We start from the raw sequence: 22,621 nt of genomic DNA, 5'->3' as shown, positions 1-22,621 counted from the left end.
CTCATATTTCCCCTGAGGGCAACAGTTCAGTATTCGCTAATTTGGTGTTTGAAGCAACTTTATAGAACATAACTACTGCAAATAACAAGAATTTCATATGTTCTTCATAATAAAGCTCCACAGTACATGCTACCATTATTAGTTTTCAAAGATGACTGTCACATGAAAGAGATCCAACATGGCAGATGGGACACGACGCCTATCCTGTGCATTTATTCTGAGAAATAAATGAAATTTTAATACACATAAAGCACTTCCATAAATGGAAGCTGTTATTATCAACCCAGCACTAAACAGATTAGAAGATGAAAAAGGGAGGGGCCGAGTGGTGACAGGTTGGTAGAGGCAATGGAAGTGAATTCCAGCAGCACAGGCTCATGACTGGCAGGAGGAAGTCTGAGAGAAGAACCACAAAAACAGTGTGTTTATCTTTTATAAATAATAGCGAAATACTGGAAACCCCGTTAAAAGCACTGATGAAATCAATTCCAACATAGTTACCTGTAGGTACCAATATGGGAAAAAGTCCTAGGAAAAAAAGGTAAGGGGCAAGGGCGCCTGGGTGGCTCAGTCGTTAAGCGTTTGCCTTCGGCTCAGGTCATGATCCCAGGGTCCTGGGATTGAGGCCTGCATCGGGGTCCCTGCTCGATGCAAAGCCTGCTTCCCCCTCTCCCACCCCTCCTGCTTGTGTTCCCTCTCCTGCTGTCTCTCTCTCTCTCTCTGTAAAATAAATAAAGTCTTTAGGAGCACCTGGGTGGCTCAGTGGGTTAAAGCCTCTGCCTTCGGCTCAGGTCATGATCCCAGGGTCCTGGGATTGACCCCCACATCGGGCTCTCTGCTCAGCAGGGAGCCTGCTTCCTCCTCTCTCTCTGCCTGCCTCTCTACCTACTTGTGATCGCTGTCTGTCAAATAAAATAAATAAAATCTTAAAAAAAAAAAAAAAAGTAAGGGGCAAAATATGCAGAGCATGATCCCAAGGAAGGGCATATACAGAAACATGCTCTTTTTTTTATATACATGCTTTACTATACATGTAAAAATCATGTATTATTCCTCTTAGTGATTACTTCTTCAAATAAGAGATTGGGGGGATTTGTATCTTCTAGGTTATGTGGGTCTGTATGTGGGTCTTCTCTTAACAAAAAATATAAATCTAAAACAATTAAAGACAAAATTGAGTCATAACTTCTGGTGAACTGATATTAAGATTTCACAAATGTGTATACATTTCAAAAACCTCAAACAACACAACTCTAAGCAAAGCAGAATCAGCCTCATCAATAAAGCAGAAGCAAAACCACAATTTAGCACAACCATTTCTATTGCAAAGTACTTACATGCACCTTATCTTACTGATTCTCACTCCAATTCTATGATTTAAGTAAAGCAGGGGTTCTGATTTTCATTTTACAGCTAAAGAAATGGAGGCAGAGAAGTCATATGACTTGCCCAAAGTCACAGCTAGAGAGTGGCAGGACCAAGAACAATGCTGAAGCCACCCTGACCCCAAGGCTTTTAAGGCCACTTCTCTACTATGAAACCCGTTAATTTCTAAGCCTGCAAGCCTGTGGGTGGAAGGTATATTCAGCCTATTTCACATCTGGCTTTTTGTCAGAGTCTCTGAATAGTAGTGACTGTTGTCAAGGGAGCACATGATCCACGAAATCACGCAGCCAGACAAGGAGCACACTAGAAGGACACAGTCACCCCAGGCAAGGGCGGGGTTAGTTAGTGCTGCTTGGGCCTGACCAGGCGCACACACATCCTGGGACCAGAACCACACTCACCATTGACAACTCTCTTGCACTGAAGCATCTTGAGGTCAATCAGCTCCTGTGGAGGAATCAGAGGGCACTTGTCAGTGCTGGTCATGTAGGTCCTGGGTATGGGGGAGGGACCAAAACTGGGGGTCACTAATAGGGGGGAGTTGCTTGGTCTGTCACCCTACTACCAAAAACAAATCGTGGCTTTGGGGGAATGTAGTGCTGACCTCCCTAAGCATGGCAAGCAGGAGCCTAAGTGAGCTACCCTTGATCAGCTGCTCTTCCCAGGGCCCTTGAAGATGTTGGGGGCCTAGAAAGGATGAGCCACTCAGGGACAGACAATAGACCAGATTATGGATACCTGGACACTTTCCTCCCCTACTAGTCTCAGTTCCAGTCTATCCCCTCAAAGAACCTCCTACCTCATCCCTACACAGAGCAGACAGTGATGGGCGCCCAGGAAATGTCCAAGAACAAGAGTGGGACCAGAGAATAAAAGCAAAGGGAGGCAGATTTGAGATCAATTCTATAAAGATTTTTATTTATTTATCTATTTGAGAGAGAGAGAGATAAGGAGAGAAAGCACAGCAGGGTGGGGAGGAGGGGCCAGGGGAGAGAGAAAAGCAGGCTCTATGGGGTCAGATCCCGGGACCTCGGGATCATGACCCAAGCCAAAGGCAGATGCTCAACCTACTTGAGCCTCCCAGGCCCCAAGATCAAGTCTAAAACTCCTGACCTACATAGGTCACACTGTGGAAACACAAGGGCTGAGCTCTTTAGCTCTGAACATTTTCAAACAGACTCAGGAAAGAAAGGAGAAAGAGGTTTCTTCAAAATCGGGATCATGAAAATGAAGCCAAAGTCCCGTCTCCTGAAGGACTGAGATCCTCTGCCTCTTGGGAGGAGACAACTCTACTGCTTTGTTCAGTGACCCCTTCAATAGATGTGTAAGATAAATCACAAGAGCCAGGTACCTGCCGCACTCCCCAGAAGCTCATGCCCAGGGGTTCTGCAGGTCCAGAATAGAGGAAGAAACTCTGCCCCCTGGCATGCATGTCCATACTGACTACCTATGAGCCTCAGCAAGTTCCAATTCCAGCCAGATGAGTACAACAGCCTTTGCTCCCTCACAGAGCATATAGGGTGAAAGTGGCCAAAGGGCACCTATTGCATCCACAGGGCTCCCCCTAGCAGACTCATCACCCAGGTTAGTACACACCATAGGTGTTTCTGTGGCTATTCCCTCCATGTTGCGTTTAGGTCATAAGTACCTGATATCCACCAGGCCTGGACAAACAAATCACTACCACCAAACAGTTATGGATACACGGTTGGCATCTAAACCCCAAGAACTGTGTGATGTCCCAAGGGATGGACACAGCTCAACACAGAGCCCCTGGAGCCAGTGATCTTAGTTGCAGGGGCAGGCAAAAAGGCAAGTGGAGAAGTGGGCAGCACTGAGTGCCCTGTGCTCATAAAAAGCAGCTCTGCAGCCAGCCTGAAGTTGGGCTGGAAATGAGCAGGTTAAAGCAAGGCAAGCTGGGGCCCCAGCCATGCCAGCAGTACCTTGCCCTCTTTGGGATTCCCAAACCCCCCTCCCCCAAGTCATTTACTACTTCTTCAAATGTTATAGATATCCCTATAATATCTTTACCATTAGACTATGAACCCCCTAAGGAGGATCCTGTGTCCACACAAAAAGGTAGGCTTTGAGGCTTTTGAGGCCAGGTAGCCTGGGCCCCAACAGGAGGAGTTAAGGCAAAACAACTCTTGAAATATCTTATTGTCTTTTCAGTTTCCCTACCACATCAAAAAAGCCTTTGCAGCCTGGATAATGTCTCACTCATCTTCCAATCACTAGCATCTAGCATGTTGCAAGGGCTCACTCAACATCTGCCAGAGCCTCTTCAAGACCTTGCCCGCAGCAGATGTTCAACTGCTAAAGTGGAGAAATTAAATTGTCACCAATAAAACCACAAATGTGTCTCCTCACCCACGTACCCTCAACACCACTATAAAATTCATCAATTTTATTCATTTCAGTTAGTTCTGCAGGGATAAAATGGAACCTCATGGTTTCTTTTACTGTATTTCCTTGATTAGTGAAAACATTGTTTTTCCAAGTGCTAGAGTTTATGATCCGTGCATCTTCATAGCAAACTGCCTTTTACACCTACACAAGTTGTAGGAAAAAGTCTACTCTTTGTCAAATTGGATATTGAGCTCTTCCATCTTAGTTATCACAAGTATTTTTCTTCTACCACTACTACTTCCTCAGGTTTTTTGTTTTGTTTTGTTTTACCTACACCCTGGTTTCTTTCTTTCTTTCTTTCTTTCTTTCTTTCTTTCTTTTTTTTTTTTACTTTTTTAAAAGATTTTATTTATTTATTTGAGAGAGAGAGTGCACACTGAGCATGAGAGGGGGAAGGGTAGGGGAGAAGCAGACCTTTTGCTGAGCAGGGAGCCTGATGTGGGACTCGATCCTGGAACTCCAGATCATGATCTGAGTTGAAGGCAGTCGCTCAACCAACTCAACAAACTTCTTTTTCTATTTTTAATTGAAGTATAGTTGATATATAATATGGTACCTTCAGGTATACAACACAGTGATTCAACAATTCTACATATTATGAAAAGCTCACCACAAGTTTAGTTACCAGGTGTCACTACACAAAGTTATTACATTATTATTGACTATATTCCCTAAGCTGTACTTTTTAACCCCATGACCTACTTATATTATAACTGGAAGTGTGCACCTCTTAACCCCCTTCACCTACTTTACCCATCCCCCAACCTCCTCCCCCGGCAACCACCAGCTTATTCTCTGTATTTATGAGGATGTTTCTTTTTGTTGTTGTTTTTGTTTATTTGCTTTGTTTTTTAGATTCCACATGCACTAAGATCATATAGTATTTGTCTTTCTCTGTTATTTCACTTAGCTTAATACCCTCTAGGTCTATCCATATTGTCACAACCCTCAATTTCTATTATACATAATGTTCTATTTTTATAGAAGAGACCACCTTAACTTTGCCATGAACAGTGCTTTCTACTTTCTAAATAAATCTCCATTATATATTTAAGGATATAATCTAAATTGTTTTTTTCTTCTTTTTAAAATTAATTTAGATTTTAACTTACCTGAAAATTAAGGCCATTGTAAGTCATATTTTTCTTCAAATAACTACCCAATTTTCTGGATAACACTTTATTTTATTTTAAAGTAGGCTTCATGCCCAGTGTGGGGCTTAAACTCAAAACCCTAAGATCAAGAGTCACACGCTCTCCCAACTAAGCCTGCCAGGCATCCCACAACATTTAATTTTAAAATGGCTTAGGAGTATCTGGGTGGCTCAGTCAGTTAGGCATCCAACTCTTTTTTGTTTTTTTTTTTAAGATTTTTTATTTACTTATTTCACAGCGAGAGAGAGAGAGAAAGTTCACAAGTAGGCAGAGCAGCAGGCAGAGAGAGAGGGGGAAACAGGCTCCCTGCCCAGCAGAGAGACTGACACAGGGCTCGATCTCAGGACCCTGAGATCATGACCTAAGCCGAAGGCAGAGGCTTAACCCACTGAGCCACCCAGGTGCCCCAAGCATCCAACTCTTGACCTCAGCTCCAGTCTTGATCTCAGCTTAGGTATTAATCTCAGGGTCATGAGTTCAGCCCTGAGTTGAGCCCTGCCCAGCATGGAGCCTAGTTAAAATAAATAAATAATAAAATGCCTTATCATGTATGGGCTTATTCTTTCTTGACTGTCATGTGTTACGTTCCTATATCTGAAATACACTCTGCCACCTTTATCTTCTCCATTCCTCTTGGCTTGTTTTCTCTCCCTGAGCTGATCATAACATTCATCCCCAGTTTATCACCAGTGTCTCTCCAGGCCACCTTTCTAGCCCCACCTCTGGTATGCACAGGTACTTTTAGTCTCCAGTTTGGTTGAAGGATCTTTGGTATATCCTTTATTTTCAGAAATACCAATATACTGAGATTGAAAAACTAATCAATTTCCCCCTCAGAAAAAAAAAATTAATGCCAAAATGAATAATGGGAGCCCCTGAAGGATAAGAAGGGATAGAAAGCATATTTGAAGAAACAGTGGTAGAAAATTTCCCAAATTTGATGAAAAACAATCCTAGTAAAATAAATCCTAGTAAACCTAGGATTTAGTAAATCAACAATCCTAGTAAAATAAACTCAAAGACAGTCACACCTAGAAATAAACAAACAAACTGATGAAGACCAAAGGCAAAGAGAAAATCTTGAAAACAGCAAGATAGAAGTGACCTACCATACACAAGGGATCCTCAGTAAGATTAACAACTAATTTCTCAGTTGGTTAAGTGTCTGCCTTCAGCTCAGGTCATGATCCCCAGAGTCCTGGGATTGAGCCCCATGTCAGGCTCCCTCTTCTGCAGGGAATCTGCTTCTTCCTCTTCCTCTGCCTCCCACTCCCTGTGCTTGTGTTCTCTCTCTCAGTCAAATAAATAAATAAAATATTTTTAAAAAGTAAGAACTGATCTCTCATGAGAAATGATGAAGGCCTGAAGAAAACAAGGTGGCAAAGACTGCATACCGAAAACAATAAAATACTGTAGAAAGAAATTAAAGGGGATCTAAATAAATTAAAGACATGACCATGGATTGGAAAACTTAATACTCTTAAGATGGAAATAGTCTCCAAACTGAGCTACAGATTCAATACAAACCTTATCAAAACCCTAGTTCCTCTTTTTGCAGAATTTGATAAGCTGATCTTAATATTCATATGGAAATGCAAGCAACACAGATTAGACAAAACAATCTTGAAAGAGAAAAACTAAGTTGGAACATTCATGCTTCCTAATCTCAAAAACTACTACCAAGTTATAAAAATCAAGACTGTGTTGGGGGGCCTGGGTGGCTCAGTAAGTTAAGCATCCAACTCTTGATTTTGGCTCAGGTCATGATCTCATGGTCATGAGATCGGGCCCATTGTCGGGCTCCATGTTAGGTCTGGAGTCTGCTTAAGATTCTCTCTCTCTGCCCCTCCCCTCCCACTCATTCTCTCTCTCTAAGAAAAAAAAAAAAAATAGACTGTGGTACTGGCATAAGGATAAACAAAATAAGCCAGTGGAATAGAACTCAGAGTCTAGATACAAACCAAAACATCTATAATTGACTGATTTTTGACAAGGGTACCAAGACAATTTATTGGGGAAAATTTGTCTTTTCAATAAATAGCGCAAGAAAATAAATTTTGATGAGAGGTAGGGACTCCTCACATCACATACAAGAATTAACTCATCAAGAAGAACTAAATATAAGAGCCAAAACTATAAAATTCATAGCAGAAAACACAGATATTTCTTTGTGACCTTAGATCAGGCAATAATTTCTTAGAGATGATACCAAAAGTACAAAAGAAAAAAATAGATAAATTGGACTTAATCAAAATTAAAAACTTCTATGTATCAAAGGATACTATCAATAAAGTGAAAAGAAAATTCACAGAATGGGAGAAAATATTTGTAAATCACATATGTGATAAAGGTCTATTACACAGATTATATAAAGAACTCTTACAATTCTTAGAATAAAAAGACAAATAACCCAATTTAAAAATGGGCATAGATTTTATTAGACATTTCTCCAAAGAAGATATACAAATGGCCAATAAACCCAGGAAAAGATTCTCGACTTCATTAATCATTAGGGAAATGCAAATCAAAACCACAATGAGATACCGCTTCACAGCCACTAGGATGGGTATAATCAAAAAGACAAATCTTTGCTGGCAAAGATGTGGAGAAACCGGAAACATCATACTGGCAAGAATGTAAAATGGTACACCTGCTTCAGAAAACAGTCTGGCATTTTCTCAAAGGGTTAAACACAGAGTTATGATATGATCCAGCAATTCTGCTCTCAGGTCTATATACCCAAGAGGAATGTACACAAATGTTCATAGCAGCATGGTTCAAAATAGCCAAAAGGTAGAAATAATCCAAACATCCATCAACTGAATGGATAACCAAACTGTGGTATACACATACAATTAATTATTAGTCAACCACTAAAAGAAACGAAGTAGTGCTACATGCAATGACATGGGTGAACATTAGGAACATTACACTAAGTGAAAGAAACCGGCATGAAAGACTATATATGGTACGATCCTGTTTATATGAGATGTTTAAAACAGGCAGATCTATAGAAATAGAAAGTAGAATAGTGGTTTCCAGGGACTCAAGGAGGGAGAAACTGGGGAGGGATTGCTAACAGATGTGAGGTTTCTTTTTGGTGTGATGAAAATGTTCAATAGTTGATTGTGGTGATGGAGGCATAATTCTGTAAATATACCGAGAGCCATTGAATTGCACAATTTGAATTGGTGAATTATATGGTATGTGTGAACCTTATCTCAGTAAAGGTGTTAAAAGGGGAGCCTGGCTGGTTCAGTCAGTAGAGCATGCGACTCTTGATCTTGGGGTTCTAAGTTTGAGCTCCATGTTGGATGTAGAGATAACATAAAAATAAAATCTTTTCTTAAAAGATTTTACTTATTAATTTGAGAGAGAAAGCATGAGTAGAGGGGGAAGGGCATAGTGAAAGGAAGAAGCAGACTCTTGGCTAAGCAGGGAGCTAGCCACAGGGCTGCATCCTAAGCTGAAGGCAGACACTTAACGGACTAAGCCACTCAGGAGAACCTAAAAATAAAATCTTTTTTTTTTTTTTTAAGATTGTATTTATTTATTTGACAGGCAGAGATCACAAGCAGGCAGAGAGGCAGGCAGAGAGAGAAGGATGCTGAGCAGAGAGCCCGATGTGGGGCTCCATCCCAGGACACTGGGATCACGACCCGAGCCGAAGGCAGAGATTTTAACCCACTGAGCCACCTAGGTGCCCCTAAAAATAAAATCTTAAAAAAAAATGTTAGGGCACCTGGGTAGCTCAGGTCGTGACCCCAGGGTCCTGGAACAGAGCCCCGCATCATGCTTCCTCCTCAGCTTCTCCCTCTGCCCCTCTCTTTGCTCAGACCTGCCCTCTCTCTCTTTTGCAAAACTTTTTTTTTTTTTAAGATTATTTATTTACTTAATTGACAGAGAAAGAGAGAGAGAGATCACAAGCAGGTAGAGAGGCAGGCAGAGAGAGAGGGGGAAGCAGGCTCCCCGCTGAGCAGAGAACCTGATGCAGGGCTCGATCCCAGGACCCTGAGATCATGACTTGAGCCAAAGGCAGAGGCTTAACCCACTAAGCCACCCAGGCACCCCAACAAAATCTTTTTAAAAAAAAAATTTTTTTTTTTTTTAGATTCTATTTATTTATTTGACAGAGAGAGATCACAAGTAGGCAGAGAGGCAGGCAGAGAGAGAGAGAGAGAGGAGGAAGCAGGCTCCCTGCTGAGCAGAGAGCCCGATGCGGGACTCGATCCCAGGACCCTGAGATCATGACCTGAGCCAAAGGCAGCAGCTTAACCCACTGAGCCACCCAGGCGCCCTAAAAAAAAATTTTTTTAATGTTAAAAAAATGCTTAGAGGAACAACTCTGGGTCACTTGACAAAATCAGAAGATAGAGGATAGATCAAAAAAAGGATTATATCAATTAGTTTTACTGAAGATGATGCCTATATCATCATTGTATAGAAGAAAGACTTGATTCTGGTAAAATATCAATGAAGTACTGAGAAGTAAGAAATTATAGTGAATGGAACTTACTCTGATAGTTAAGGAGAATGCATGAAACTAATTTAACATTGTCAACTGCATTTCAGCTTAAAAAATTAGTTAAGGGGGACCCTGGGTGGCTCAGTTGCTTAAGCATCTGCCTTCAGCTCAGGTGGTCCTGGGATGGAGCCCTGCATCAGGCTCCCTGCTCAGTGGGAAGTCTTGCTTCTCCCTCTTCCTCTGCTGCTCCCCCCTGCTCATGCTTGCTCTCTCCTGCTCTCTCTCTCAAGACAATTAAATTAAAAAATCTTTAAAAAAAAGTTTAAGTGGCACCTGGGTGGCTCAGCTTGTTAAGCCACTGCCTTTGGCTCAGGTCATGACCCCGGAGTCCTGGGATCGAGTCCCACATTGGGCTCCCAGCTCTGCCAGGAGTCTGCTTCTCCCTCTGACCTTCTTCCCTCTCATGTTCTCTTTCTCTCTCAAATAAATAAATAAAATCTTAAAACAAAGAAAAGAAAAACGTTTAAAAAATTAGTCTAAGGAGAAAAAATATATACATTAGATAGAACACAAATGATAAAACAAATCAAGCAAAAATGTTGACCATAGGTTAATCTGGGTATGGATGCAACTTTTTAATAATTTTTTCCCTTTATAAAGTTTTTTTTATTTTTTATTGAAGTATAAACATACAATAACTTTTCTATAAATCTGATTTCTTTTTTAAGTTTTTTTTTTAAGTGGGTAAAACTCTATTTTTAAAAGATTTTATTTATTTATTTGAGAGAGAGAGCATGAGAGGGGGTAGGATCAAAGGGAGAAGCAGACTCCCTGTTGAGCAGGTAGCCCGATGTGGGACTTGATCCTGGGACTCCAGGATCATGACCCGAGCTGAAGGCAGTCGCTTAACCAACTGAGCCACCCAGGCATCCCTCTTTTTTAAGTTTTAAGAAATTGCCCATTCTGGGCAAAGAACCTGAATAAAAATTTCTGCAAAGATTATACAGCAATGGCCGGCAATCATCAGAGATATGTAAATTAAAACCACAATGAGCTATCACCTCTCACCCATTAGTATGGCTATTATTTAAAAAAGAAAGAAAAGGAAAACAACAGAACAGAACAAGTGTTAGCAAGGACATGAAGAAATTGTTCACTATTGGTAGGATTATAAAATGGTACAATTTTTAGGGCAAATAGTATAGAGTTTCTTCCAAAAATTAAAAACAGAACTACCACCTGATCTAGCAATCCACCCTGTAGATATATATATATCCAAAAGAATTGAAAGCAAGCTCTCAAAGAGATATTTGCATACCTATGTTCATAGCAGCACTATGCAAAATAACCAAGATGTGGAAGGACCCAAATATTCATCAACCAATGAATGTATAAAGAGAATGGGGCATAAACATACACTGGACTATTATTCAGCCTAAAAATGGAAGGAAATCCTGCCACATACTATAACATGGAGGAACCTTGGGGACATTATGCTAAGTGATATAAGCCAGTCACAAAAAAACAAGTATCACATATGCTTCCACTTCTATGAGGTACCTAAAGTAGTCAAATTCATAGAAACAGAAAATAGGAGAGTGGTTACCGGGGCCTGGAGAGATGGGGTAAGGGGGGAGTTGTTTCATGTGCATAGAGTTTCAGTAGTGGAAGATGAAAAGACTCTAGAGATCTGTTTCACAACTCAACACTACCAAAGTGCACATTCAAAAATGGTTAAGTTGGTAAAATTTTTTTTAAAGATTTTATTTATTTATTTGACAGAGATCACAAGTAGGCAGAAAGGCAGGCAGAGAGAGAGAGGAAGAAGCAGGCTCTCTGCTGAGCAGAGAGCCCGATGTGGGGCTTGGAGAGCCCGATGTGGGGCTTGATCCCAAGACCCTGGTATCATGACCTGAGCCGAAGGCAGAGGCTTAACCCACTGAACCACCCAGGTGCCCCTAAGATGGTAAATTTTATGTGTTTTCTTACCACATGCACAAATAAATTTTAAGTACCCATTCTGGCAACCAGGGCCTCTTCAGAACACTGCCTCCTCCCTTAGTCTTATTTAGTAAAAGGTTTAAGTCTAACAGGTTGGTGTGTTCTTACATTCTGGGCAACTGGAGTCCCCTTGTTTTGTTTTGTTGTTTTTAAAGATTTTATTTATTTATTTGAGAGAGAGAGAGAGAGAGCACACAAGCAGGGGAGTGGCAGGCAGAAGGAGAGAGAGAAGCAGACTCCCTGCTGAGCAGGGAGCCCCATGTGGGACTCAACCCCAGGACCCAAGGATCATGACCTGACCCAAAGGCAGTTGCTTAACCAACTGAGCCACCTCAGCACTCAGTCGCTTGCTTTTATAAAAAGGAATAGCTACATAACATCTGAGGGACTCCTGGAAAACCAGTATCAATAAGGCAGAACTTAGTGGGGAATCAGACTTCTGCTGAGCTAGTTCATCTTTCTTCATCCTTTCTTCACTTCGAGCTTCTGAGGGCTTTGCAGAGCTTTTAAGGAGGTGCGTGCATGCCTGGTATTTCCTAGGCATGAGGTTGGTGGGACGGTTTAACTAAAACCCCAGCTGGACCACCTCATTGTGAACCCAGAAGATCATGCAGGCAGCGGGCCTGCACAGCAACACTGGGCCCACCAGGGGGCAGCAGGCACCATACTGTGCCAAGTTCAGTACTCCGCCATCCCCGGCCACCTACCAATGCTAAGCAAGGGTCCACTGGCCAGCCTGCCTTTGCTCTCCACAGGTGTTACACCTGAGTGGAAGGCCTAGGTGTCCTCTGGCAGAGGCTGGTTTGTTTATAAGTCATCTTGACTTTGGCAGAGGCCGGTCCGTTTATAAGCCGTCTTGACTCTCCAGAGTAAACACCCACCAAGCATGCTGAAGGGGGCATCATAGGCAACAAAACAACTGCTGAGCTCTCTGGGACTGATATTTTTGGTCCCCATTCCTCAGGCTCTAAGTCCATGAGTCCTTGCAGTCCCTCACAGTCCATGAGTCCTCACAGACCATCCTCCCAATCCTCTTCGAAATCCAAGAAGTTTGGAGAGCCAGGAGGGAGCTGGCTAAGAAAGGCCACACTTAACCCACAGCTGACTACCTGAGGGCCTGAGTAGAGGCTTGAAGGATGAGGGACCAGATAAACACTGCTCAGTGTACTACCACATTGCCCTGCGACTGGCCTCTGGACACAGATACCTCCCTGCCCTGGGCAAATTCTGGCTGGTTGGAAGGCTTACGGATGCCCAGCTCTCATTTCTTGGGACTTCCTTGCCTCTATTTCAACAAACCTCTTAGAAGTCAGGTCCTATACCCATGACCCAAAACTCGGGAACCTCGCTTTCTGACTCCCACATGTGGACAACACATGCTCTCTCTCTCCCACTTCATTTTGCGAGCACCCTAGATGGCTCTGGCCCTGCCTGGCTACAGACAGCAGCATGCCAATCCCCAGCCATGGGCATCCCCTCAAGCTCTGTAGTTCTCCTTCCCCTAAAGCTGAAAAACAGCATGACTATGCAGACCGAGCTGCCAGGCAAATCTCCCAGTGCCCATTCTCCACAGCAACGGGACCAAACTGCCCTCACTTTCTTCTCAGGTCCCCACCCCACTCCTGCCACCCTCACCGCCAGCAGAGGACTGGCTTCCCACATCTTGTAAAACATATATCTCAGGCAAAACCCCTTGGCTTCCCGGCCTTCCATGTTTCCCCCATTCTCCTCCCTGCCCTACCTCGGAGGCAGGCCCCACTACCTCATCTAGAATCCTGCCCCTCCAAGTCCAGGCCCTACCCACCCCACACCAATTTGCTGAATCTTCAGCCCTCACCTCAAGGCAAAGTGCTTTCTCTTATGTTGCAAATATACAAGTCACCTAGAAACAACTCCCTTCACCCAGCTTCCTTCATCTCCCAGACCTGCACGTACTCTTTTCTTCCATTCACCTCTTGAATTCCTGAGGGGTAGTGGGCACCTCTGTTTCTACTTCCTCATTTGCTGCTTACTCCGCAATCCGTTGCCCCCACAAGTGTTTCCATCTCTGTGCCACAGCTGTCCTCCAATCGTCAGGTTTCCCTATCACCTTTTTGGTCCTTTTGCAATGGATTTCTCTATATCATCTATCACACTTGACAGACTTGACTTTTGCCTTCCCTGACACACCTTCTTAATTTGCCTATTTCTCTCACTCTTTTACTTTTTTTAAGATTTTACTTTAAGTAGGTTACAAGCCCAATGTGGGGCTTGAATTCACAACCCCAAGATCAAGAGTTGTATGCCCTACTGACTGAGCCAGTCAAGCGCCCCACTCTTACTTTTCTATCATAAATTACTTACCTGTCCCCCCACATACAAACACCCAGTACATTAGGGTATATTCTTCCCAAGTTCCCTCTCTATACCAGTGGCTTTTTAATTAAAATTTTTATTTTGAGATAATTGGAGGTTCACATGCAATTGCAAGAATGTGGGCTCCCAGGGGCGCCTGGCTGGCTCAGTTGGTTAAGCATCCAACTCTTGATCTCAGCTCAGGTCTTGATCTCAGGGTCATGAGTTCAAGCCCCACATCAGGCTCCGTGCTGGGCATGGAGCCTACTTTAAAAAAAAAAAAAAAAAAAAAAAGTGAACTCTTATGTACTGTTTGCCCAACCTCCCCAATGGTAACATCTTACAAAACTATAGTGTAATACAAGCAGGATACTGACACTGAGAGTTTGGTCACAGAACAGTTCCATGAACAGTTCCAACAGTCCCATCACCACTGGGATCCTTGTTCTGCCCTTTTATAGCCACAGTCCCCATCCCACCAGCAATGCCTTTCAAAGATAGAAGTATCTGAAGCACTTGAATAGCTTCTTCTTCAACTGCTCACCCACACTAAGGAGACATATCAGGACTGGGGATGGTGAGTGGGAGAGAATTCTCCAGATAATTCTGTTATATGCCCACCAGAGAAACACTGCTCACACCCCAACACTATGCAATATCAGCTACTTCTGTAATGCTGTTTTTCCTAGAAAATACTTTCTAAGCCTGAGTGTAAAGGCCTACTACGCTCTAGAGCAGCCAGGATGTAGGCAACCCACTAAGTATGACCACCAGAAAATCCTGTGGCTCTCAAAACCAACCCCATCCAGCCTCCCTGCTCCTTTTTCTCCTCTTCCTAACCTTGAGTTCATTACACATGCACGAATGTCTATTCACTCGTGCGGAGGCCAGGGCAGTGACCTGATACAACACTCATCTAATCACCCAACCCAGGGATCCCACAAGGCCTCCATGCTGCCCAGGCTCCTGACCCTGAACAGGGCCCAGAGAACTCACCAGTGTCATGTTTGTCTCCCACTGCCTTCAGGGAGTGCCTGTGAAGTGAGTGCCCATTCTGCCCCCAATTAACTCCTGACCACTCCCACTCACAGACAAGGAGGCCACAATGGTGGCAAAGCCCTCCGAGAAACTCAGGAGCCTCTTACCTCACAGTACACGATGTCTGCTCCATAGTCCAGGGCCAGCAGCCGCATTGGAAGAGTGCCTACCCGAACCATAGGGGCTAAGATGAGTTTGTTGCGGTAGCACAGTGAGAGGCTATGCTCAATCATTCTTCCTCTGCTAAAGCCTGCAGAAAGGGAAAACAAGAGTCTGAAATCCACAAAAAGAAAATCTTCTCTGTTATCCAGGGCAGACTTTTCTTCTTCTATCCAACACACAGGACTTTGTTTCCCTTTTCTCTGATCCTAAAAATCAGGCATGTTTATTCATTCATCTAAAGAATAATAATTATATGCCTAGTTTGGGACAGTCACTGTCCTAGTCTTTTGGATAATTAGAGAACAAAACAGAAAAACTTCTGCTCTAACAGAACTTTTATTCTAGCAGGGGAGCAAAGGCAAAAAAATAACATAAAACAAATTACATAGCATGTTGGAAAACTGGTAATGCTATGGAGTTAAAAAACAGGGAAAAAGGAAATTGAAAGCACAGGGGCTGGGTCAAAAGTTTTTTCCATTTTACTGAGATGTGATTGACATATAATGTATTAATTTAAGGTGTACAACATAGTGATTTGATATATGTATATACCAGAAAATGATTACCACAGTAAGTTAATATCTATCACCTCATATATTAATAATTCTTTTTATTGTGATGAGAACTTTAAAGATTGACTCTTAGTGAGGTCTCTGGGTGGCTCAGTAGGTTGGGCATCCGACTCTTGGTTGCGGCTCAGGTCATGATCTCAGGGTTGTGGGACAGAGCCCCATAATGAGCTCTGCACTCAACCCACCGAGTCAGCTTGGCATTCCTTCCCCTTCTGCTCCTCCCCCTGCTCCCTTTCCCTCTCTCTCTCTTTCTCAAATAAATAAATAAATAAATAAATAATTTTTAAAAAGATTTTATTTATTTATTTGTCAGAGAGAGTGAGCACAGGCAGACAGAGTCACAGGCAGAGGCAGAAGGAGAAGCAGGTTCCCTGCTGAGCAAGGAGCCCAATGTGGGACTTGATCCCAGGACACTGGGATCATGACCTGAGCCGAAGGCAGCCGCTTAACCAACTGAGCCTCCCAGGCATCCTGAATAAATAAATAAAATCTTTTTAAAAAGATCCACTCTCAGCAACCTTCAAATACGTTGCTATAGTTGCTATGTTGTACATTACATCCTCAGAACATATTTATCTTCTAACTGGAAGTCATATCTTTTTTCTCTTTTTTTAGAGAGAGAGAAAGAGAAGGGGGAGAGGAGGAGAAGACGGAGAGGAACAAGCAGATTCTGTGCTAAGCACAGAGCCAACACAGGGCTCGATCCCACAACCCTGAAATCATGACCTGAGCCGCAATCAAGAGTCAGGCTTTTAACCAACTGAACCACTTAGGCGCCCCAGAAGTTCCTGTCTTTTTACCACCTTCACCCATTTACCCCACACTCCCAGCAGGAAAAATACAAATACATGGTATATTAATTGTATATTTTACATTAAAACATAAAAACATTTATATGAAAGTATGTACATTAAAATATAAAATTTTAAATAGGGAAACCAAGATAGGCTTCAATGGAAAGATAACATTTGAGCTAAGACTTGAGTTAGCCAAGTTGGTATCTAGTGGAAGAATACACAGCAGAAGAGGGCTCAGTGGGTTAAGCCTCTGCCTTCAGCTCAGGTCTTGCTCTCAGGGTCCTGGGATCGAGTCCACATTGGGCTTTCTGCTCAGCAGGGAGCCTGCCTCCCCCTCTCTCTCTGCCTGCCTCTCTGCCTACTTGTGATCTCTCTCTCTCTGTCAAATAAATAAATAAAATATTAAAAAAAAAAAAAAAGATACACAGCAGAAGAGACAGCCAGTGCAAAGGCCCTAGGGCAGCAGCTTGCCTGGTGTGTTAGAGGAGCAGCAAGGAGACCAATATGGTTGGAACACAAAGAGAAGAGAAAGTAATGAAAGTCAGATACAAAATGTCTCAGCAGTAAGCAGACAGGACACAGTAGTCAGATCCCATATGGCCTTGAAGGACACTCTACAGGCTGTTAGCTCTTCACAAAATAGAAGCCAGTAATAGGTTTTAAACAGAGGAGTAGCATGACTGAACATGTTTTCTCAGGATCATGGTGACTGCTATGTAAAGAGCAGAGCAGTCTGTTGGGGGCCAGAGTAAACATAGGGAGACCAAGTACAAGGCTCTTTGGTAACCAACATAAAAACTGATGGTGGCTCAGGCCAGGGAGCTGGTATTAGAGGTGGTGAGAAGTGATCATATCCTAAATATACTTTGAAAATAGAGCCAACAGGAGTAAAAAGAAAAAAAAAATCCAAATCCCATATCTCAGAGAGAACTGTTAACATTTATTTTAGCAAATATGGACCCCTCTAAAAAGTCATGAAGCTAGCTAGCCAATGCTATGCTCTGCTCAGTTACTGTTTCCATTTGCTTTTTTATTATTCAGCCCATTCTGCCGGGCCCTCACCTCACTGCTCCACTAAAACTGCTCAGTGTCACCAATGACCTGAAAGTTGTGCATCACCTGTCCACAATCTTGTTTCACTAATAGTACAGTGACATGGTTGAGCCTCCCCTCTTCCTTGACCCCCCTGACCCCATACTTTCCTGGTTTTTCTCCCAACTCTCTGCCCTGCTTTTCAGTGTCTTTCCTGGTTTCACCTCCTCTACTCACTTGTTTCCTCCTTAGTCTTGGGCCCCTTCCCTTCTAATTCCACACATTCTCCCTTGCAAATTTACTTATTCCCATGACTTAAAATATTGGCATCTTTAAAGATCACCAGCATATTACACCAACTGTTCAATACACATACCCACCTGGGTATCTTAAGGACGTCTTATACTAAGCATGCAAAAACAGGATCTTGATCTGCGCTCCTAAGCTGCCTCCTCTATCTTCATTAATTCATTCAACAGACATCTATTGAGCCCCTGTGATATGCTAAGCACTGACTGGCACTATGAGGAGGAGGAGGTACAGAAGAAGAGAGGCTTATAGAAAGGGAACTTACAAATTGTGAAATTACGGCAATGTACAGTGCTATGAAGGACATGAGATTTTGGGAAGCTGTGCCAGCAGGAAATGGATGAATAGGGGGTTGAGAAAGGCTTCCCTTAAGAAATAATTTCTTCTTCTTCTTTTTATTTTTTGTTTTTTTTTATTTTATTTATTGTAGAAAAAGAGAGCAAACTCAAGAGTGCAGAGAGGGGATACAGCACAGGGGGAGGGAGGGAGGGGAAATAATCTCAAGCAAACTCTGCATTGAGCGTGGGTCCTGACACAGGGCTCTATCTCACAAACCTGAGATCAAGACCTGAGCCGAAATCGAGAGTCAGATGTTTAACCGACTGAACCACCCAGGCGCCCCAAGAAATAATTTCTGATTCAAGATTTCAAGGGAGAGAAGGTGTTAATCAGGCGAATACCTGGAGAGATAATGTTTCCCATTTCAGCAACTAGCATTTCCATTCACCCAATGACTCATCCTTAATTCATATTCCCCACATTTAATCTATCGCTAACTACTGTGGAATATAATTATAACTCTATATAACTCAAAATATAAATATAACTCTAATATATAACTCTAATATGTAACTCTAATCCATCTGCCTTGCTCCATCTCCATTTGATCTTAGCCAAAAGGCCGAGAAGCAATGCTTTGCTCCATCTCCCGTGCCACCATTGTGCAGGAAGCCAGCCTCCTAACTGGTCTCCCAAATCTAATCCTACCCCCTCCTATCCTTTCTCTTGATATTGTGTGGCATTTGAAAAAGGCAACTCTGATAATACCCCTCCCTTGTTTATATCCTTCAATGGCTTCCCTCTAAGTTTAGAAGAACTCCCAAACCCTTCTGATGGCCCACCAAACCCTGCATGACCTGTCCCTGCCCACATCTCCAGCTTACCTCAAGCCTCTCTCCCCCTCACTCTCCTTGTCCTGGCCACCCTGGACTTCTTTGAAAGTCTCCCACACTAAGCTCTGGGGTCTGTGCACTTGGAATCAATCCTCTCTGTCTGGAAGACTCTCCCTGACTCAATCATACACACCCACACTGAGGTCCTCTTGACCTTGAATGTCCCCTTTTTGGAGACAATTCCCTATCAGACCAACCATCTAACTTCAGGTCCCTGGTCACATGCTCTCGCAACACTTTGTGCTTCTCTATAGCTCCGTTACAATCCCCATGTGTCCACACTGATTTGTGTGGTTTCTTGTTTAACCCCTAGCTCCTGCTCTAGGCCACCAGGACAAGTTCCACAAGGACAGGAATATGACTACCTAGTTTACTACCAGGTTTCTTTCCCTGAGCCTAGTACTTGGCCCTTAGCAGCTGCTTAGAAAGGAAGGCAGGACTGAATTCTTACTCTCTGGCAGCTAAGCACACCCTCCTAGAGGGTGGTTGGTCTGGGAACTCCCTCTGGCACCTGCCAGCAGTGCCTGACCAGGCCTGCCTCCAAAAAGACTCCTTTCAAAGAAAAGAGGCAGTCCCCACCCTTTCCCAGTTACCCTCACAACCATTTGCTGGGCCCCAAGATCATACCCAGATCACCAATTCAGTCACACAAACTGAGACGATCTCTCTTTCTTTCTTTTCTTTTTTTTTCCTCTCTCTACCGTTCTTTTAAGGGCTTTTCTTCTGACAGTTTTGGTTATCTTCTCAGACAGTAACCTTAACTTCAGTTGCATAGATACAAAATCCCACTAATTATAACACTTTCAGACTGAAGATAACACTACTCAGGGAAAGCAACGAATGGAAAAAACTTTACCATTTACCCTTCCATGTAAATTTTCCTAGAGGCTACGACCTTGCTTAAAAAGCAATTTCTTTAAAATACAAATTTAGAGTTAAAACAGAAGTCAAGGGGCGCCTGGATGGCTCAGTGGGTTAAAGACTCTGCCTTCAGCTCAGGTCAGGATCCCGGGGTCCTGGGATCGAGCCTTGCATCAGGCTCTCTCTCTCTCTCTCTCTGCCTGCCTCTCTGCCTACTTGTGATCTCTGTCTGTCAAATAATTAAATAAAATCTTTTTTAAAAAAGTCAATTAGGATTACATATTCAGATAATTATCCTATTTCCCACTCAAAACATGTGTAGATAAGAAAAAATTAAAGTGACCTATTATACTTACAAGAGAAAGAGGTGATACAGCATCTCTCTATTAAGATTCCAAACTCTGGAATCAGACGTGCACTGGAACCCCAACTCTGCCCCAGGCAGATGAATGAACCTAATGGAGGCTCAGCCTCTCCCTCTGGCATATGAGGCTCCCACAGAATCTATGTCAGGCGGGATGCTGTGAAAAGTCAATTCTATGATGCACAACAGCTCAGAGCACACAGTAAGGATTTGTTTGTTTGTTTTTAAGATTTTATTTATTCATTTGTCAGAGAGAGAATGCACAAACAGGCAGAGCGGCACGCAGAGAGAGAAGCAGGCTCCCCACTGAGCAAGGAGCCCGATGTGGGACTTGATCCCAGGACCCTGGGATCATTACCTGAGCAGAACGCAGGGGATTAACCAACTGAGCCACCCAGGCATCCCAACAGTAAGAGTTTAATAAATGTTAACCGCTCTCACTATCCGGCTTTTACACTTTCAACACATTTGAAGTCTATTGTTAGATCAACAAACATCTACTAGTTCTTTTAGGATGAAGGCACTGTGTGAAGTGCGGAAGGTAAAGAAATGGGAAGAACTGAGCTCTTGAGCCCAAAGAGCGTCTCAGCTCTGCCACTGCCATCTATCAGGTGACTGACGACAACAGCCTGCAAACCAGTCTCTCTGCTTCCAGGCTCATTGTGTTCAATCTAAGTTCCTTCCAGCAGCCGGCAGGGTCTTTCAAAACACAAATTGGGACAGGATATTCCTATTCTCCACAGCCTTCCCTTCTGCCCTTACAATTAAGTCCCAGCTCCTTCACATTGCAAACAAGTCTGCTCCCTGCCTTCCTCAGAAGCCCTATCTTTCATCTCTTGCCCCCTGCCCTCTTAACTCCCCCATGCTAAGCTTCATCTCTTCTGAACTATTCCTAGTTCCCCCAACCTAGCCTGCTGTCTCTCAACAAACTGGCCTGTAGTCTCTGAACAAGTTGCCCCTGCCTAGAACCCAGATTCCTATCCCTCTACCTGGCTGACTTCCAGCAGCCTTTCAGAACATCACCCAGATTCACTTCATCCAGAAAGCCTTCCCTGACATTTATCTCCCAAACACAGAGTAAGGGCATCTCCTCTTAGCTCATTCCTGTCCTGGGATGGAGTATACTCTTGTAATTATAAGAGCAACTAACTGTCAACCTACCTCCCTCATCACAAGGGGAAGGCAAGCCCTGCATCTTGCTTATCACCAGGTCTTTGTCACAGAGCACAGAAAACACAATCTAGCATAAGTGTTAGGGTTTGTTGTGGAAAGAAATTAACAGGTCAAGTGGCAATGAGAACCACAATATGACCCATGCTTCAGCCACAGAAGGGCTCTATCGCAGACAAATGTGCTCTATCACAGAGCACTTCAAGTGCCTTGCCATACCTCGTTTGGTTAGAGCAGACAAATGACTACCCCACTCCCTTGCTTACCAAGTGAAGGACTGCGAGCCCTTTATGCAACTTGCATAAGAGCCATCACTTGAGTGAACAAGACTCAGGTAAGAAAGCAGCAGGAGATGAAGTGGGGGCAGACTCTGGAGATGATGAGGAGATGAGCTGTAGGCCACACACATCCTCTAACAGCTTTTGCGTCAAGGGGTGACAAGGCCATGGCTGGGCTTTAGCAAGATCATTCAGAAAATAGATGATGGGCTAGAAAGTGAAAGACCGGAAGGAGACAAGGAAATGGGTTAGAAAGAGGGTGAAATGATGTAGGCACATAATGACATGGGCTGATAAGAGAATGGCCAGCACTTGCACAACGGTCCTGATGCAGGCAGGGTAATGAAGGAACAGGGAGGGAATACTAACAGCCACTTTTTATTTTTGCAGTGCCTCGCAATTCCCAAAGTGTTTTGTTTATAAATGTGATTCTCAAACAGGGTGGCACATTAGAATCATCTAGAAAGGCTTTAAAAAAACACCAATGTCAGGGCACCTGGATGGCTCAGTGGGTTAAAGCCTCTGCCTTCGGCTCAGGTCAAGATACCAGGGTCCTGGGATCGAGCCCCGCATCAGGCTCTCTGCTCGGCAAGGAGCCTGCATCCCCCGGTCTCTCTCTGCCCACTTGTGATCTCTGTCTGTCAAATAAATAAATAAAATATTTTTAAAAAAACAACAACAAAAAACAAAGTCCAGGTATTACCCCTCCCCCCGCCAAACCAGTTAAATCAGAATGTAAACTCCACTAGGGCAGGAATTTTACCTGTTTTTCTCACTGTCTGTCTGAACAGTACCCAGCACATGCATGGTGCTCAGGAAACATTTACTCAATGAATAAATGAATGCAAGAATGACTGTACCATTATCACCTGAGATCTAAGGGCATCTGTTTAAAACTCATAGAGTCAGTTAAGCGGCTACCCTCGGCTGGGTCATGATCCCAGAGCCCTGGGAGAGAGCCCCATGTTGGGCTCTCTGCTCAGCAGAGAGCCCGCTTCTCTCCGTATGCCTGCAGCTCTGCCTACTTGCACTGTCAAATAAATAAACAAAAATCTTAAAAAAAAAAAAAAAACTTACAGAGTAACCAGATAATGTGAGTTACCATGGCAGCCCTGGG

General features: G+C 43.3%; 1 protein-coding gene across 7 annotated transcripts in view; it reads right to left on the bottom strand.

The window, feature by feature from the left end:
- Nucleotides 1-22,621, bottom strand: part of DUS2 (dihydrouridine synthase 2) — a 49,665-nt gene that overhangs the window by 23,745 nt on the left and 3,299 nt on the right. For 3 of the 7 annotated variants that reach the window (XM_059383609.1, XM_059383607.1, XM_059383612.1), the window contains 2 exons: nt 14,895-15,037; nt 1,788-1,833 (listed from right to left, as the gene is read on the bottom strand). In XM_059383609.1, the coding sequence (XP_059239592.1) occupies nt 1,788-1,833; nt 14,895-15,020 (172 nt within the window). In that variant the 5' untranslated portion in view covers nt 15,021-15,037. Of the gene's footprint in view, nt 1-1,787; nt 1,834-14,894; nt 15,038-17,730; nt 17,813-22,000; nt 22,143-22,621 lie in introns of those variants that run through there. The other 4 variants (XM_059383608.1, XM_059383610.1, XM_059383611.1 and 1 more) reach the window with 3 other exon arrangements.

This window comes from Mustela nigripes, chromosome 17 (assembly GCF_022355385.1).
Source record: "Mustela nigripes isolate SB6536 chromosome 17, MUSNIG.SB6536, whole genome shotgun sequence".
Taxonomy (NCBI): Eukaryota; Metazoa; Chordata; class Mammalia; order Carnivora; family Mustelidae; genus Mustela; species Mustela nigripes.
Note: the sequence above shows the minus strand (reverse complement) of the source record. Positions and strands in the feature narration are given on the sequence as shown.